Raw genomic sequence first — 18670 nt, forward strand, 5'->3', positions numbered from 1 at the left:
TTTGAGACATTTCTAGTAAGTTTAAGAAATTAGAGGAGGGCAATGGTGTGCATATGGAAAGACTCCTGTTCTAAAGATTGAAATAATATCCATTCTAACATATCTCACTCCCCACCTCCCCACAGGCTTTACGGGAAATGGATTTTTTTACATACATTACTCTAACACGGAGGGGGTTGGAAATCTAAATGAGCACTGACCTTCAGCAAGATGAGCCTCTAGCAAGGGCTCATTTTAAGTTCTGGCTCTTGTTTCTATTCTCTGTGGAGAATGGCAGTGTTTTAGTGGTTAAGTCCACTAACTTTGTAGTTAGTCAGACCAGGGTTTAATCCTGGCCTTGGTCACTTACAAGCACTGAAATTTTCAGCAAACCTCAGCTTCTCTGAGGCTCAAATTCCTTAAAAAACAAAAAATAAACCAAGAAACAAACAAAAAGTTGTTGTAGGAAATTAAGTAAATACAATAGTTTATGCAAAATGCTTAGCACTCAGTAAAAAAACAAGGAGGGGGGTGGGGGAGGGAGGGTGGGCAGTTATTAACAAGGGACCACCAGGTACCAAAATAGAAAGCAATAAATTATTACAGAGCTAATCATTTTGCTATTCCAATTGAATAGTGATCAGTGCTTAATTTATTTGCATCCATCCTCTCTCACTCATCCCTAGAGAGCAACTACCTCATAAACCCAATTCAAGGCTGAATTGCAATTACTTGGAGCTTTTTTTTATTTTTAAGATTTCCAATAGTCCCCATTTTTATCCTAGCTGAAAGAACATGTTCTAACCCCTCTAACTCTCCATAACTGGAACCCTAAGAAAGGCACTAGGGCTCTAAGCACCCAAAGGAGGACCCCACCTGGAACATACCATACCTTAGTCATATAACAAAGAAACCAACAGCATATAGGAGTCAGACAAGGAAAGAAAAATCTGCACAACTCTCACTTACTAGTCTTTTTTTACCCCAAAACCAAAATGGGGAGCAAAACAAAAAATAAAAGATTTACTTATTCACACCCCTTATTATATTTCCGGGAAGAACTAGTAGAGGTGAGGTAAAAGACAAATCTTCCATCTTATCATCCAAAAGGCTCTAATAGTACACACCAGTCAAAACAATGCCTCAGTTCGTGAAACAGTCCTGGACACTAGTTAACTAGGATGTTCACTGCAGCTACACAAAGCCCAGCATTTAAAGCTGGACCCAAACCACCACCACTCAGTCATCCAGAACCTATTTTCAAACTGCCTTTGTACTCCTTCTTCAGATTCCCTCATCCCTCCCCCTAAAGGCTGAGTGGGAAACTGACACTCTGGTAGCAACATGACCAATTCTCCAAAGGTCCACCAAGAAACCCCTAGGCTGGGGTCAAGGCAGAAAGAGCATTTGAAAATCTGGAAATGAAATAAGAACTACAGCCCAACAAACTGTACACGTTGTCCTTTTTCTTTCTTTTTAACTGCACTTGCTATAATTAGGAGATCCAGACATGAAAATCTTACTGTAGCCCTTGCATAAATTATATCAAAAGAAGGAACAAAGTTCCATTTCCTCTGAAGCCACAACCTCACAAGAATGAAATCAGCTTTCAAGAAATACTCATGTCTGGAAAAGAAACTCAAGGAAGTGTTCTAGTCTGAAAAGAATTAAGGGGTGGGGGGTACAAAATCAGAGGATTATTATAGATACATACCAGTTTAAAGCTAATGAGCAGCTTACATATTAAGACCCATCTTGTTACAATTAGGCAGTATCTATTGCAGTTTTAATTTTCAAATGATTCGCATTTTCAAAGGGAGAAGGAAGAGAACATCCAGTTTTCAGCCACTGATGAGTTGGTTATATGGTTATCTGGCATCAGTATTTTTACAAGAATGTGTTTGCAAAACAAAAACAAATCTTAAAATTAAATATAAGATATGAAAGCAGTCATGGGCCTTCAGATCTTAAAAACTTCTGATTTCACGGCAAATTAACCAAATAAAAAACTCACCTCCAAAAAACAACTTTCAGTTTGGTTTAAAAATAAGAATTCCCCTTGTGCTTTCTCAACTGCATCCTAAACACTAAAGTTTGTGTTAAGTGTTTTACTCTTAGCCTAACCTTATTTTAATCCAAGGCCCTTTCAGAGAGCACAAAGCTGAAAATATTTTCACATGTGCCACTTTACTCAGGTGAACTAAAAAGCATGATTAGAATTTCCTTACTCCTTTAAGCACATAAACCAAACGTTATCGTATATGCAGACTGAACATACAATACCTCCACAAATCTTTGCTAGCAAAGGTAGTTTTAGAAGTAAGGGGATGGCAATTCAGTTACCATGGATCCATTTATTTTCTTTTATAAGGCAAAGCAGGGAGGCTAAGTCTAGAAGGAGAATGAGGCTCCTACCCACTACACCTGGAAAAGTAAAAGAAGGATCCACCCAGGAACAGCAGGGCTGAAACCGATCTGGGCCGTTCAAACTCTCTATGGGAAAAAAAATCACCATTTAAGCTGCAAAGCTCCCTGCAACTTTCCACTTCCACAAATCTAATGCTAAAAGGGAGAAAAAAAGTTTTGAAACGTATGAAGAACCATCTGTATAACTAGCTTCCGACCCGGACAAATTCCTTTCCCAACCCACACGCAACATGCCAAAAAAACCAACTTTTGGTTTGGGCTCTGAAAACAGAAGTTTGTTAGCCTAACCTAGAAAAAAAAAATACATAAAATCAAAGAACACGCCAAAATGTAAATTTATGGAATTGCTCTCACCCCCCTGAATCTATTCATCTCCCTATATTAGAGAGACCAGAAGTTTGTTTCTGGGTCTTGAATATTTTACTTTGCTTTAAATATGATAAAATACCAAAATCCCCCAAAATAAGTAGAAAGAAAAATTAACTGCTTAAAAGTTACCCGTCAGCATAACAGACCCTCTCGTTTTTAAATTCCCTCGGTTACCATAAGACAAAAATTCAACTTGGCTTATCCTCCTTTACCCGTCTATGCACATATTTTTTAAAAAGGCACACACCTCAAATGTGGACTTCTAAAAACCAGTCCTTTAAGAAAGAAAACCAAGGCTTCGTCAATGTTCTGAGAAAGACAAATCCAGCAAGGTTGTTGATTTTTCGCCACCTCTTCCTCCTTTCAGGATCTTTCCTGCTCTTCTTTCTCTCTCTCCCTCTTTTTTTTTCTCTCAGATCCAACACCTAAAATGGAAGTTGCACCCAGCCAAAGGCTAGGGAGCCTGGGTGGTGACAAACTGATCTGGCAGCCCTACCCCCTCGCTTTCCTAAGTGATGTCAGCCCCTGAGAACTTCCAATAGGAGCCGGGCATAAATCAGGGAGCTGATTTTATCCAATAGGAAACTTTATTATAGGAAATTAAAAAAAAAAGGGGGGGAGAGCAAGAGGAGGAGAAAAAGACAGGGGGAAGTTTTATATATATATTTATATTTAAAGTGGAGACCTATATGATCTCTGAGGAATTATGCAGAGCTGGGAGGGGTCGGGGAAAGGGGGCTGAAGGAATAAGGGGTTTTCAGAATGGCATGCCTAAGAACCTCGGCTCTCTTTGATGGTAGGGTTCTTGCTCCCTCCTTCCTTTCCGGGTGGGGAAGCAAAAAAGAGCTGATTTTATTTGCCTGCTGCTATTTGGTTTGTTGCTTTCTACCCCAAAGCATTTCCCCAAAGGAAGACAGGAAGGGAAGGAGCGTGAAATGCTAGAAACAGGACTACAATGTGTTGATTGGGACGGTAGGGGATATCTGAGGTAAACTCTCAATTTTATTGTTTTGGTTTAAATGCATTAGAGTTAATTAGAAAACCTAATGCTTGGACTTGTTAACAATTTTCAGTGTCTATACTTTCAACCAGAAGGAAGCTGAATCCACTAGGCTGTTGAGGAAAATCACTGTCTTCCCATTTGTCCCCAAATCAAAATAATGTGGGTTTGAGGGGGAGAGTAAATGATATCCAATAAACAACATATTTGGAGGAGACGAGAGCATGTGTAAGGAAAAGAAAATCTCATACCTAGAAAATTCAATTTATTTGTTAACTTTGAGCTTAAGACTGTCTAGTTCATACATTCTGTTTATGCTTGACCTAAATAAAGGATTATAGCAAGTATTCTTTTTCTGAATTAAGAGTTATCTTTAATATGTTCTTAGACTATTAGGCCATGAAGGACAGAGATTGAAAATTTTTTTTTTACATGCTTGACAAAGACTAGTATTTTATGGTCATTTGGGGATTAGCTATGTGAAAATCATACTGATAAATTGAAATTTTTCTTTCTTACTGAAAAATCTATCCTGTAAACTGCTACCAAATGAATCTTCATAACAGTTTCATAATCTAAAATAGTTAAGAGCATAGGTTCTGCAGTCAGGCTGACTGGCTTCAAACCTTTCTCTTCTGTAAGTATACTTAATCAAGTAAATGTACTACATACTTTGTGACCTTGTAAAAGTTATATAATCTCTCTGTGACTCAGTTTCTTAACTATAAAATGGAGATAATAGCTATATCTCTTTCACAGGACTGTTGTGAGAATTAAAATACACATAAGGTTCTTAAAATAATGCATGGCATACAGTACAAACTCAATAAGAATGAGTTATTATTACCAATATCTACCCTACCAAAAAACTTTCAGTGATTCACCACTGCCCAATAATAGCAACGAATAAATGAAGCATCTATCACGTGAGGGCACTTTGCACTCACTGTCCCTAACTTCTCAAACACCACCATGGAGATAGTATTACCACTGTTTAGAGATGAGAAAATCAAGGCTCAGCAAGGTTAAGAAACTAACCTGAGCTCATCTGGCTAAGGAGTGAGCCCCTCATCAGTCTGACTCCAAGGCCCATGCTCTTTCCATTACCTTACACTGTGGTCGGGATAAAGGCCAAGTTCCTCGTCTGTTTTCAAGATGCCATATCTATTCATCCAATACATTAAAGTAACACTTATTAACCATAATCTGACCTTTCCTTATCTTTCTAAACTGGAATTCCGCTCCTCCTCAGGATGAAAGTGCCCTTCTAATCAGGTTTATCTGATCGTTATCCACCCCCTCATATTTGGTCTATTGTCTCATATACCCTCATATTTGGTGTAATGTGGCCAAAAAGGACTTCTCTCAGAAGTGCTGGAAGACGTTACAGACATCACAGCACTTGTCTGATGGGGTTTAAACAAACTGTAATAGAATAGGAAATGAATACATTTGACAGAGAAACAAACAGCCTTTAACTCTCATTGTCTAAGAATCTTTTCCAGTTACCTTATCGCATCTTCTACCTCTACTTTCCATCTATTCCTAGTCCTACATAGCAAGTTTAAAAGCCAAAGATGAAAAAAAAAAAAGCCAAAGATGATTGTCAAAGGAAAACAATCAACACATAAGTTTGTTGATTCACTGGTTCCTAGATCAGAGCCATTATCTAGAATATGCTATGACTTTCTAGAGATGGATTAGGCTTGTTTCCTTCACACCACCACTAACTTGCAAGTATTGTGCCTTCCTTTTTTCGTGTGTATGTATGTGTGTGTGTGTGTGTTCCTGTCTCCCTCACCAGAAGATAAGCTCCATGAAGGCATAAAAAATGTCTTTCTAGTTTATGGTGTATCCCCAGAGCTCAGCCTTGTATCTCATATTTAGCAACAGATGAATAAATGAATGAAGTCTGTTAGCTTACTAGTTATATAATCCTGGACAAGCCATTTAACATTAATGAATTTGTAGATAACATTCAAAATAAAATTATATACAAGTCAAAAAAGTTAAGTCAGTGGTGAAAAAGTTGTTAAATTTTAAATTTATCTCAAAGAGCCATCTCCAAATAAAGAATCACAAGGATTAATACTCACTGAGAGAAAAACTGTTTATACTCAGTGAACAGAAAAAAGACTAGTTCCTTCTGGGTTATTCTGAGCACCATCCCACTCTTCCAGACGTCAAGGATAATGAAATAGACAAGTTTCCTGCTCTCAAGTTTACATTCTAGTTGGGGTGGTGTGGGGGGGGGGTTTGCAGAAGATTAACAGATAAGATGTCAGATGGAACATTATGCAGAGATCAAAACAGACTGATGAGAATGACTTGGGGCTTGTTCTAGACTGGATGTCAGGGACAGTCCCTCTGGACAGATGACATTTAAGTTGAAATATGAATGGTAAGAAGCAGCCAACCATGAGAAAATATAAGCAATGGCAACTACTAATGCCAAAGCCCTAAAGTGTGGGGCTGAAACATACTGGATCCAGCAGAGCATGTTGGAAATGAGGAGGGAGGGATAGTGGGAATCAGAATATGAAGGGTTCTATAGGTTAGAGAAAGGAGTTTTGATTTTATTCTTAGGTAGAAGAAAACCTGAGGGGATTTTAAACAGCAGAATGACATAATCCAGTCCACATTTTGAAAAGATCTGGCTGCTTATGTGACAAATGGATTAAAGGAAGGGCAAGAGGACTTTTCTGGTGGTACAGTGGTTAAGAATCTGCCTGCCAATGCAGGGGACACGGGTTCAAGCCCTGGTCCGGGAAGATCCCACATGCCGCAGAGCAACTAAGCCCATGCACCACAACTACTGAGCCTGCTCTCTAGAGCCTGTGAGCCACAACTCCTGAGCCCGTGAGCCACAACTACTGAAGCCCGCGCACCGAGAGCCAGTGCTCCGCAACAAGAGGAGCCACCACAATGAGAAGCCCGTGCGCAGCAACGAAGACCCGACACAGCCAAAAATAAATAAAAATTTTAAAAAATAATAATAATTTTAAAAGGTAGGGTCAGGAGTGAAAGCAAGGAAATTAGTTTGAAGGTGAAGTTGCAGTGATATGGAGTTGACTACAGCGGTAGCAGTAAAAATGGAGATAAGTCAATGGATTGAGGATGTGTTCAGAGATGCAGGGTTGATTTTGTTTGGGGCTTTTTTTTCTTTCCTTTTTTGCTCTTTGGTTTTGTTTTTTATGCATGGAAGACTACAGTCAGTGCTCACTCTTACAGCTCTCAAAGTTTAACTGCTCCACCAACAACCATCACCACATACACACAAAGAAAAGATACCATAAAATGGTGAAAGATTAGAGAAGAGCCGTGAAATAAAATTATACTTAAAAAAGAAGTGCTGGGGGCTTCCCTGGTGGCGCAGCGGTTGGGAGTCCGCCTGCCGATGCAGTGAGAGGCCCGCGTACCGCAAAAAAAAAAGTGTTAAAATATTATGTAGGGTAGAGCATTGTGCTGTGATGGCTCTACTTCTAAAACAGACTAAAACTATAAATGCCAAGGAGAAGAAATTTTTTTTTTTTTGCGGTATGCTGACCTCTTACCGTTGTGGCCTCTCCCGTTGCAGAGCACAGGCTCCGGACGCGCAGCCTCAGCGGCCATGGCTCACGGGCCCAGCCGCTCCGCGGCATGTGAGAACCTCCAGGACCGGGGCACGAACCTGTGTCCCCTGCATCGGCAGGCGGACTCTCAACCGCTGAGCCACCAGGGAAGCCCAGAAATTTTTAAAAATCCAACTCCAAAAAAACACTGGCTAGCCATACAAAGGAAAACAAAACATTTTTACTCTTTTCTACCCTCTGATGACAACACATTACCATACAAAGTTTGTCATTTTTGAAGCCCTGCGTAGGATGGCCATTTATCATTCCCTTTGGAAAATCTACTAACACAAGATGTAACTAAAATTGGATTAAAAAAAAAAACATAAAACCAAGAAGTGTGTCCTAGTACCTCTTGAAAATTAATCTAATCCTGATAATATATTCATGAGGAGATGTAATACTTATATTTTCTTTACAACCCCAAAGAATCACCTATAGTGGTATTGCACCTGCGTAATCTAGTCTTGATTCCACAGTAACAGATGCGTGAACAAGTATTGTTCTGCCTGTTTTTCCTTGCTTGCTCGCTTTGTGTGTGTGTGTGGGTGCTGACAACATCTAAAACCTGTCCTTCTGCTAAGTTTTATGTCCTTTCACGAATTGCTACCTCTTCAAAATATGACGGCAACCAAAAATGTCTTCTGTTCCTTGTTTCTTTCTTCGTTTTAAGAGCAGGAGCCTCAAACTAGGGAAAATATTACCTGACTTGGAAATTCACCCCCACCCCGCATATTTCAGTCAACCACCTCAAATCCTTTTTGAAAAGGTGTAAAATATCAATAAAGATACACTTGAGCGCCCTGTACTACTCACCCCTCTACGTTTTGTCCGTGGGCAGGTTCCCCTTCTCTCAGACATCGTCCTTCCTGCCTCCAGTTGGCCTCTGCAGGGGCTGCTCCGGGCGAATTCACCACACCTTGTCCCCAGTGGCGTTGGATTCAGCCGGCTCTGTCCAGCGCTGGACATACCAGGCAGCTACCCGAAGCCGGGACCCGGGTCCTAACGCGCACGGGGGAGAGAGCAGCTGTCCAGATTTCTAACGTGGCTTGGCATTCTCTCTAAACGTTTAATGTCGAGATCTTTTAATTTTTGATATCATCCCTAAGAACAGCTGTTTCCAGTCGGGAAGTGTGCGAAGGAAATCAACACCAGTGACCCCCTCCAGACGGAAAGTTCTGCCACCCCCTGGGTCACCAGGTCTCCGAGATGCGGGGCTGGAGTGGAATCTGTGAAAAATTTGAATTCAGAAACTAGCCCGAGGACCTTGTTCCAGAACATTCCTGGCCTTAGGAGACATCTAGTGAGAGACATGGGGGACAAGGTGCGACTGGAGCCATCCAGAGGCCTTCTCCTCCATTACGCCTGGGGTACTCTCAGTGAGGCCGAGGCCATTCGCAGCCTCCTCAAAGGGAAGCCGCAGATGCCCTTCTACCACCTTGGAGCCTTCCCTGTTGGGAGTCCTGAGCCTCTTTTCCGTGTGTTTTCAACGGGTACAGAGGACGAGGCTGGCTTCCAGAAGAATTCCTTCCGAGCGGGCCCTTCCCCCTTCCTCTTGCAGCCCTACCGCTTTCCCGCAGCCTCCAAGTCCCTCGAGACTTAGCCTCCCGCCCAAAGCGCTCGTCCTGTGATTGGCTCTTTGAGGAGCCTCGGCCAATGGGGATAACGTATTCGGGCAGACGTAGGCCCGCGAGCTGGGGGAGGAGGAAGGACGTCGGGGCCGCGACGTGCGGTGAGCGGAAAGGTGGCGCGAGGTGTGTGGCACCGGCCGCGTGGCCTCAGGCTTTCGCTGTCACCACTTCCCAGTGCATAAGGATCCCCGAGCCTGCGGCAGGACGAGGGCACCAGGGAGTGGCTGCAAAGCCCGTGCGGCCGGAGGTGACGGTGTTGGGTGAGCCTTGAATTAGGGCCTCCGGGATCCCCACGCTCCATTCCCAGAAACCTTTGCGCCGAGAGCTCTCTCATCAAAGGAGTTGGGCCGAGGCGCCCAGCTTTGCAGGGCCTTCCCTGAAGCCCTGCTTTCCCCCGCCAACCCCGATTCCCTTGGTTCTGGATGGGGAGAACCCTCAGGACGTTGTGCAGCTTTGCTAAACCCCACCCCCACCCCCAGCCGCGTCCCGCGCGAGCCTGGACCTTGGGAGGAAGCAAGGCAGGCCGGACCGAGGACCCAAGCACGGAGAGGACAGCAGGAGCATCTCCTGCCGCAGAGCTCTTCCAGGTTGGGTCTGGGGACAAGGCCCAGTGCTGGTGGATTGGGAAGCTTCCCCAGGGCCTACCTCTGGGCCCTTGCAACAGCTGCCATCCTCCATATCCCCATCTATCTGGCTGGGATGGAACTGAGCCTACAGTTTCTTAATTTACCTTTCCACTCTTTTCTTTCCTGATAGTTTGACGTGAACTGTTCGGAGCTTCTGTGCCACCTGACAGAAAACTGCGTGCCAGGGAAGGAGCACCAGCTGTGCAGTGAGTGTGGAGATCTCAGTGCAAAAAGCTGGAGACGCAGTGAGCCTGAAGCCAGAATACCCAGCTTGTGTTGGGAGGGGTAGAACGCTTAATTATCCTTGCTTTATTGTTAGCCAGAGAACTGACCAGATTGACAAACCTAAAGGCCAGATTCTTTGCCCATTTCCAGGTGGAGTCAGGCTCACTTCGGTCAAGAACATCCGAACCCACGGTGGCAATATTCTTACTGCTGTGAGAGACCTTCCCGCCAAGTCCAGCAGCTTCTTTTCTTTACTGTGCACCCTCTGCTGGTTAGTGTGATAGAGTGAGCTCAGAGAAAAGGAGGTGTGTACAGCTTCCTAGAGGTCATTTAATACTCCATAGTGTTTTGTTAAAATGTGTTAAATTGGGGAAGTATATACCCATGAAATTCAGAAATGTGGTGCTCAGGAAGAATATGAGTAGTGAGCACCATAGGAGTTGAGTTTCTGGCAATGTGAATGAGGAAGGTTTAAGGATAATAACAACTCCATTTTTGGAGTGCTAGTTTCGTGCCAGACACTCACAGTACTAAGCAATTTGGGTTTGGTAAAATGGACTCATTAAATCTCTAAAACAGCCTTACGAGGTAAGTACAGGACTGTTATCATTCCCATTTCCTAGATGAGAAAAGTAAGACTCAGAGAAGTTAGGTCATTTGCCTGAAATGATACAGCTAAGCTAATAAATAACAGAGCTGAGATTCAAACCTAGGCTGTTTCTGAGCTCCCACCTGTAACCACTAGGATGTTCTTTCTTAAGATACCCTTGGCACAATTCCTGGGCTTATGGTTCCTCAACTCATGCTTTTGTCTCCCACTTTCAAAATTTCCCTGTCATTTCAAAGACAAAAAAAAAAAAAAAATAGGTATAATTGTGCTTCTGAAAGGTATTATTTCACCCACAGGAATCTGATCCATGAAAACCTAGGTTTAAGAGACCAACATGTCCTCTCCTGCCAGTCCCAAAATCCTATACAGGAATCCCCGGTTCCTCCGGCTAGCTTTTCTGCAGCTTCATCACCAGCAACAGAGTGGTGTGTTCTGTGATGTCCTTCTGCAGGCAGAAGGTAAGAGACTAGTAGGGACTCAACTGAAAACTCACCATAGACTAAGATAAAATGACTTCAGGGCCAAGCAGTGAAGGACAAAACCAGGAAAGTGTGTAATTATTGCCTTTGAGTGTTGTAAGCTATTTGGTAAAGAGCTGTTTCTAGGACAGGTACATTTTTCAATGAGTGAAAGTGAGATTATGCCCCTTCTCTTAAAAAATGAAACTAATTATAAAGTTTTGTAAGCACAGAAATTCGGTAAAACATGGATACACCGTAGTGGGATGGTTGTGAACGTTGAGTTAACATACGTAAAGCACTTAGAACAATACTTTTAATGTACTAAGCACAATGTAAGTATTACTTACTTAAATGATACTCTTACATATTTTCCTTTTTTCTTGTCTTCAAATTGACGGCTTTTATTGTTTTGTTGTTAAACCTAAAAACATATAGCTTATTTCCACCCCTTCCCTTTACACTTGAAATGTTAAGTCAGCTTGGGGTAGAGCCTGGTATAGTGTAAAAGGCCTAAGACTAGGAGTCCGAGTTTAAGTCCTAGTTTTGTTACTAACAGTAACAATGAGCAGTAACTTCACCTCTTTCCAGTTCACTTTCTTCATTTATCAAAAAGGATTATGACAGCCAACACTGTGTAACACTCTACAGTTTGCAGAGTACATATAGCACAGTTTAGTGTCTCATTTGATTCTTATAACAGCCTTGTGAGATGTGGAATGTTACATGGTTCCAGCAGTACAGATGAGTGAATTGAGGCCTAGAGAGTTAAGTGACTTGTCTGTTGGTTCTCTTAGGAAGTGCAGAGTTGGGATGCATTCCTTAATTCAAAATAAACATAAAAAGTATCAACTGCCTGGTGTACTTTACTAGCATGGCATATAGTATATATGAAGTATATATAGTATATATGAAGGTATATATATATGCCATATATATAGTATATATGAAGGTAAGTCCATCCTCGTAAGGAAACCACATAAAGGGGAGACGTTCAAATAACCTGTGCATCCAGATAACCGGGCAGTATAATAACATTGGGGTGAGTATAAGCTGATACAGGAGCACAAAAGAGGAGCATCCTTCACAGACTTGAGTAGGTTGGGGGATGGGTGTTAGGGACAATTTCCTGGAGGAAATAACCCCATAGGGGACTTCCCCGGTGGCGCAGTGGTTAAGAATCTGCCTGCCAATGTAGGGGACACGGGTTCGAGCCCTGGTCCGGGAAGATCCCACATGCCACGGAGCAACTAAGCCCGTGCGCCACAACTACTGAGCCTGTGCTCTAGAGCCCGCAAGCCACAACTGCTGAGCCCGCGTGCCACAACTACTGAAGCCCGTACGCCTAGAGCCCATGCTTCACAAGGGAAGCCACCGCAATGAGAAGCCCGCGCACCGCAACGAAGAGTAGCCCCGGCTCACCACAACTAGAGAAAAGCCCACGTGCAGCAACGAAGACCCAATGCAGCCAAAAAATAAATTAAAAAAAAAAAAATCAACTGTTAAAAATAAATAAATAAATAACCCCATAGGTGAGTTGTGAAGGACACATAGAAGTAGGAGGAAATGGGTAAGATTTTCCCAGGCAGAGAAAACAGCATGTACAGAGATGTACACATGTGACCAGGGATTTGCGAGTGGTTCATTATGACTAGAGCACAGACTATGAGTGTATTGATCCGAGGTGTGGCTAGAGAGATCAGCAGGTCTGAAGTGTCATACCAAGGAAGCTGGTCTTACCCTCAGCACACTGAGAAATGTATTTAAAGGTTTCAAGAAGGTCCTAACTGCTTTAGAAACAGCACTGGGGCTGCAATGAGAATTATTAGATTGTTATTGAGCCCAGATAGGAGGCTATTTTGGAATCCAGGAGAGAGGGAATGGTGGCCTGAACTAAGGCACTGAGAATAGAAAGAAATATATAGTTTATGAGCTATTCAAGAGAATTTACAAAACTTGCTGCAGTTAAGAGCATAGACTGTAGCCCTGGGTTCAAATCTTGTCCCTGCTCCTTAACTGTAATTGTGGGCACGTTACTTCACTATGCCACAGTTTGCTCATCTGTAATGACAGCTACCCCACAAGGTTGCAGTGAAGATTAAATGAATTAATGCTGCTAAAATCCTTAGACGCCTGGCACATAATAAGGACTCAAGAAGTATTAGCTTTTTTAAAAAACTTAATGTTTGACTAGATGCAGTGGGTAAGAGAAAAGAATCAAATATGACTTCTGGTTTTCAGGCCTGGGCAACTGGATGAATGTGCTATCTTACTCTGAAGTAAAAATTGGGAAGTTTTGGAGTGTGGGGAATGATGAGTTCACTTTCTAGAAAGGTTACATTGGAGGTACTTGTGGGACCTGCATGTAGTCATGCAGGCTACGGCATGCTTAATATCTCAGAAAAGATACCTGGGCAGATGTAGAATCTGGGAGTCATCAGCAAGCCTTTGGTAACTGAAGCCATTGGAGAGATGGAAATTGCCCATGAAGTGCCCATAAAATGAGAAGGTTGTTCAGGACAGTGGATACCAGGCAGTGAAGAGAGCTCAGGAGAGAACTGAGCCCTGATCATCCATATCCAGAGCTCATGATCTGTTAGACCACAAGCAGCTTCTATAGAAAGTTTTAAACTCTTGTGTGAGTCAAAAACATTTACTCAGCAAGTATTTGATCCCCTACTTTGTGTCAAGCACTGGCTATATACTTCAGTGGGCAAGACAGACACGGTCTCTGTCCTCACAGAGCTTACAGTTTAGTGAAGGAGATGGACACTTACAGCGCAGATAGCTGAATGCTACGATAGCTGCAGAGCACCTAACCCAGACGGGGTAGGGTGGGGGAAGCCTTTCTGAAAGCCCAAAATAGGTAAAAACTGAGTTAACTAGGTAATGGCAGAATGTTCCAGGCAGGCAGAAGAACTAAATTTATCCTTCAACTAATGTGGAGGGAAACTGAGAGAAGAGGCAGCACATTTAGGTAGTAATGTCTGTGCTTAACCCGTGAACATGCCAGTCAGCATGAGACAGATAAAAAGTGTTTGGGTTTCCCTCCAGGTGAGGCAGTCCCAGCCCATTGCTGCATCCTTTCGGCCTGCAGCCCCTTCTTCACAGAGCGCCTGGAGCGGGAGAGGCCAGCTCAGGGTCGGAAGGTGGTGCTCGAGCTGGGGGGCCTGAAGATCAGGACACTTAGGAAGCTGGTGGACTTCCTGTATACCTCAGAGATGGAAGTATCTCGAGAAGAAGCCCAGGATGTGCTTTCTGCTGCCCGGCAACTCCGTGTATCTGAGCTAGAATCCCTCCATCTAGAGGGTGGGAAGTTGGTGAAGGCCCCTCAGGGTCGAAGACTGAACAGGGAGTGCCTACAACCTCCAAGTGCTGCTCCCATCTCTGCCAGGGTGGTGGCATCCATCTGCCGCCCACGAACTCCACTACCTGTTACCCAGACTCCCTGTCCTCTTGGGGCAGTGAGATTGAAGTCCTCGGGGAAGGAGGAGGGGCCCCAGGAGAACAACCGACAGAACACAGAGAACCGGTCGGGCACGCTTCTGCTCAAGAGGAAGGCCAGAGCCTGCCCAACTCCACAAGAAAAAGGCTCTTCACCATCAAGCCACAGTCAGGGACCTAAAGAGAACAAAAGTTACCCTGCCCTTGGTCCTACAGCACTTTCCCCACCCAGCTTGTACCCCTCTGTGGACAAGCGACTGTTGCCCAGGAAGATCAGGCTGAGCCGCTCAAAGCTGTCTCTTGATGTCTGTACGTCCAAGCCTGCCAGCCTTTTAAGTGGACCCAGCTCAGTACCCCCAGCCCCTGGCCGGCGTCTCTGGCGGCAGAAGAGTATAAAGAAAGAAGCACCAGAGGACAAGCAGAAAACAGGGCGAACTAGTCCTCTACAGAGCACCCCAAGCCAATCTGGTCTTGGAAAGTCGGGTGGGAACAGGAAGCAGAGCCCTGAGGTCAGGGCACCTAACTCAGACCCTGCAGAGGGGCAGGTCGGCAGAGTGAAGCTTCGCAAGATCGTCAACGGGACCTGCTGGGAGGTAGTTCAAGAGCCTCCCCTCAAAAACTCTCAAGATAGCCCTCAGATCCCAGAACCTGAAGACTCAAAAGAGCCTCCAGGGACTCAACCGTCCTCAGGTAACGAGCAGGAAGTGACATCTGCTAGAATAGACCTGTGTGAGGACTCCCCCATGCACTCTAGGCTACAAGACATTCTGCTGTCTGCTGGCCACTCCCCAGACAACCCAGTGGTGAAGTCCGGGTTTGGGTCCAGTCCAGAGATGATAGGGAAGGAACCGGGATTGGATATTGACTGCAGAGAGCCCTATGCATTTGACACAGCCCTGCTCGGGCAGCCGTGCGAGGCTGAGGAGTACCGAATCACCAGTGCTGCTGCCACTAGTGAGCTGGAGGAAATCCTGGACTTCATGCTCTGTGGCTCAGACATCGAGCCACCCATAGGGTCTCTGGAGAGTCCCCGGGCTGAGGGCTGCAGGACCCCTAGTTATCACCTGACAGAAACAGGAAAGAACTGGATTGAAGGGGAAGAATGGTGTTTGCCAGACGTGGAGCTCTGGCCCAGGGAAATCACAGGATTGGAAAAGGAACCTGCTGGTGAGAACAAAGGGCCAATTGAGCCTTTTAGCCCCCTTGTCATGCCCTCTGAGGTGAGTGAAGGGGAGGTGCTTTCAATGGGAGGCTCTTGGACTCCAGACCTGGAAATTCCCAGCTCCCAGCCACTGGATGGTCAGAGAGACAAACTTTTCCACATCAACTCCCTTGACCCTCCCCAAAGGTCCTATGGGGACCTCTCACCTCCCTGTTCAAACTGGGTGGAGACTGGGCTAGAAGTGTCCCTAACTACGGATGAAGTATTATACCCTACTCCAGAAGCAAGCAAGGAGGGATTTGGCAACTCTGAGTTGTTGGATCCACTTCCTGCTAGCCCTGAAGAGGAAGAGATTGATGTGGTGGACTCGATGTCAGAGGGGATTGAGCCCATGAGTATTCCCTCCGTATGGCCCGACCCTTCCTCAGAGTCAGAAACAGAGGTGGACATACTAACGTAATGGAGTGGGGAGGGCAGGTTAGAGGGACTGGGAGGGTGGGAAATGTTGGCTAACAGAAGGTACACGGGCGGGCTGGCACATGCCCTGTCCTCTTAGCACAAGAGGCAGATATACCCCCAGCTCTCCTTCCCTCCCCAGGCTTTTGGAGGCAGGCAAAAATCGTTCCATGAGTAGAAAATTATGAACTTGAACCATCTTACCTCTTTATAATCTATTTTGCAGTTAGTGACAAGTGAAACAATAAACTGTGTGTCACAACTGTAGTGGGTCATAGGTAACAGCCAACAGCCAAAGCCAGTTCTCCCAGGTCAAGAGGCATCTAATAACTGATTCAGGAAGAGCTGAGAAAGACCAGCCCTCTATGGTGGGGGTTCTGTGGGAGAGAAAATGTTCCAGAAGGAGGTGTGAAGCAATGCTGGGATGGAACACTAAGTGGGTGGGAGTGACAGGATATTGTCTAGTACCTAATGTGCGTGGCTTAGTCACTGCCAGTATGGTTAGTCTAGCCAGAACCTCCACAGGGGCCAGGAAGATGTACTTCCATCATCACTTCGGAGAAGTGAGTTGAAAAAGATAACAGCTGCTTTTTTAAAAAGAAATTATTTAGTTTTTCCCCATAGTTTTTACAAGTATTTCACATGCTCTAACAGGGACCACAGGAGTTCCAGGTTAATTGGTGACCTTAGGTTATGAAAAACACAAGGGGGACCAATCCCATAAGGCTGGCTTAGGGCATCCCTTACCATAAGATTAAGTTTTACTTCATTACTCATAGATTATATCAAACTCAAATACTTTAATTTTTATTAAACCAATCCAAGAACTTTTCAGTGCCTTACTAGAGGATTGCCTCACAACTGAACCACCGTTTCTGGAGAAGAAACCACAGCTTCAGGCACATGACTGAAGTTTGGCCATGTCCCGTCATAAATGCTCCAACATCACCAGGGACAGAGGCTGTGAAAATGAGAGTGGGAAAAAAGTTAGAGAAGGGCTCCAGGCAATCATATGGCCAGCCCTCCTCCCTTGAACCCACAAACCCAGGAGAGCTCAAGGACTGCATCCTCCCGCCACATCTCCCTCAACGTATCAAGTGCCTGACAACATGCCAAAGCACTCTATAAAGCACTAGGGATAAAGACAAGGTCAAATCCTGTGACCAGGCGTGAGAGGACTACAATGCAGGGTTATTACATGGGGTGGTAACAGAAACAACACACCAGTAACAAAAAAGACAAGAGGACAGGAGTAGGCATACCTGAAGTTACACAAAGATTTGATCAGGAAAGGGGAGAATCATAACCCTTACCAATAAATAAGGGAATCCCCAATAAATAAGTGGGATTTATAGGAAAATGAGTTTTTTTAAACAAATATGTAAAACTGGTCTACACCCCAAGGGCAACAATTAACTGCATCCTCTAAGGACACAATTTGCATTTTTATAATCATTTACATTACCATCGGTATTCCACGACTTAGCTCAAAGACAATGAAATGAAACATGGAATTAGCAAAGGGCACACTGGATAGAAATCATTTTTTGCGGACTTCAGTTTTTCCCACCAGTAAGGGGAAGAGGTATTCCCACTAGAGGAAATCCTGAGAGCAGAAAAGAGTTATGAAAATGTAGGTCCTGTGTGAAATAAGGGGTTTAACAGTAAGTGCTGCTCCGCCAATAGCCACACCAAGATCAGTCCACTCTCCCCCATTTCCCATTTCAAACCTCAGCGTGAGGACTTCTGCCCAAACCTCCCTACGAAAGGTACTTCTTCAGCTCCTTCACCACCTCTTGAGGTTCAGGGAACTTGAGTTTGCGTGGGGGCCCCTTCTTAATCCCAGTCCAGAGCTCCGCACCTGGGAAAAGTACACGTGAAGCGAAATTACTTTGCAATCCACCAGCAAGTCCCCGAAATCAGCAGGCGGCGGCGGTTTGAGACCAGCGCTTCCTCTCCTCGGATCCATGCCCCCCAACGCCCCGCCCCGGGCCCTCACTCACTGCTGCCGTCGGGTCGCAGCAGTGTCACCTCGAAGCTGCCCCTCCGGGGCTTGGTAGGGTTCACCTTCACTGGAAGCTCCGGGGCCTCCAGGCGCAGCGCCTGGCTCAGGGCCGCGGCGTTGCGCCCGTAGACGCGTCAGCTCATGCTAAGGAGAGATGGGGGAGGTCAGAGACTGGGACCCTTGGTCTGCGGCGCCCTTGCCCGCCCCCCATTACCCCCCAGACCCCCTCACCAATGCTCGATAACGACGCTCGCCTCCTCCACTCCCTTCTGGCTGCTAGCCGGCTTCTCCCGCTTCTCGGCCGCTGCGGCCAGCGCCGCCTCGGCCTTCCGCTTCCTCCCGCGGGAAGCCATGGCGCCTGGAGCCCGGCTGGGAACCGAGCCGACCTGGGGCGGGAATAGGGTGGAGACGCGGCCACCGAGGAGAGGCCAGCCAAGCTCCAAGATCCAAACCACAACCCCCTCGGCTCTCCAAACAAAACCTCTTAAACTGCAGAAAGCGTGGCGGTGGGCGCCCACGTGGCCTGGGGGCGGGGCCTTCGGGCAGAGCCACTCCGCACGTAGAGACGGGGGAGGTAGGCTCCAGACCGAACCACCAGTGCTTGGGGGGGGCGGGCAGCTCTGACAACGAGCCTGGCTTCACACAGGCTTTTCTGTAACCGCGCGAC

General features: G+C 45.3%; 3 protein-coding genes across 13 annotated transcripts in view; 1 reads left to right on the top strand and 2 right to left on the bottom strand.

The window, feature by feature from the left end:
- Positions 1-3260, bottom strand: part of CTNND1 (catenin delta 1) — a 46864-nt gene extending 43604 nt beyond the window's left edge. For all 11 annotated transcript variants that reach the window (XM_089914786.1, XM_022591928.3, XM_089914790.1 and 8 more), the window contains exon 1: positions 3023-3260. The gene's annotated coding sequence lies outside the window, so the exon portion shown is untranslated. The remainder of the gene's footprint in view (positions 1-3022) is intronic.
- The window catches only part of BTBD18 (BTB domain containing 18), a 38617-nt gene extending 21740 nt beyond the window's left edge, over positions 1-16877 (top strand). The window contains exons 1-2 of the mRNA XM_022591932.3: positions 1-10936; positions 13991-16877. The exon at positions 1-10936 is cut by the window's left edge and continues 21740 nt beyond it. Of these exons, the coding sequence (XP_022447640.1) occupies positions 10813-10936; positions 13991-16002 (2136 nt within the window). The 5' untranslated portion in view covers positions 1-10812 and the 3' untranslated portion in view covers positions 16003-16877. The remainder of the gene's footprint in view (positions 10937-13990) is intronic.
- SELENOH (selenoprotein H) lies at positions 16779-18538 on the bottom strand. The gene is made up of 4 exons (XM_022591933.2): positions 18235-18538; positions 18002-18147; positions 17729-17859; positions 16779-16959 (listed from the first exon to the last, which is right to left on the bottom strand). The coding sequence occupies exons 1-3, from the start codon at positions 18354-18356 to the stop codon at positions 17759-17761; spliced, it is 369 nt and encodes a 122-aa protein (XP_022447641.1). The 5' UTR covers positions 18357-18538; the 3' UTR covers positions 16779-16959; positions 17729-17758.
- Between the last annotated feature and the right edge of the window lie 132 nt (positions 18539-18670).

The sequence above is a fragment of the Delphinapterus leucas genome, chromosome 7 (assembly GCF_059928025.1).
Source record: "Delphinapterus leucas isolate spDelLeu-1000000601 "Yukka" chromosome 7, BTC_Dleu_Yukka2, whole genome shotgun sequence".
NCBI lineage: Eukaryota > Metazoa > Chordata > Mammalia > Artiodactyla > Monodontidae > Delphinapterus > Delphinapterus leucas.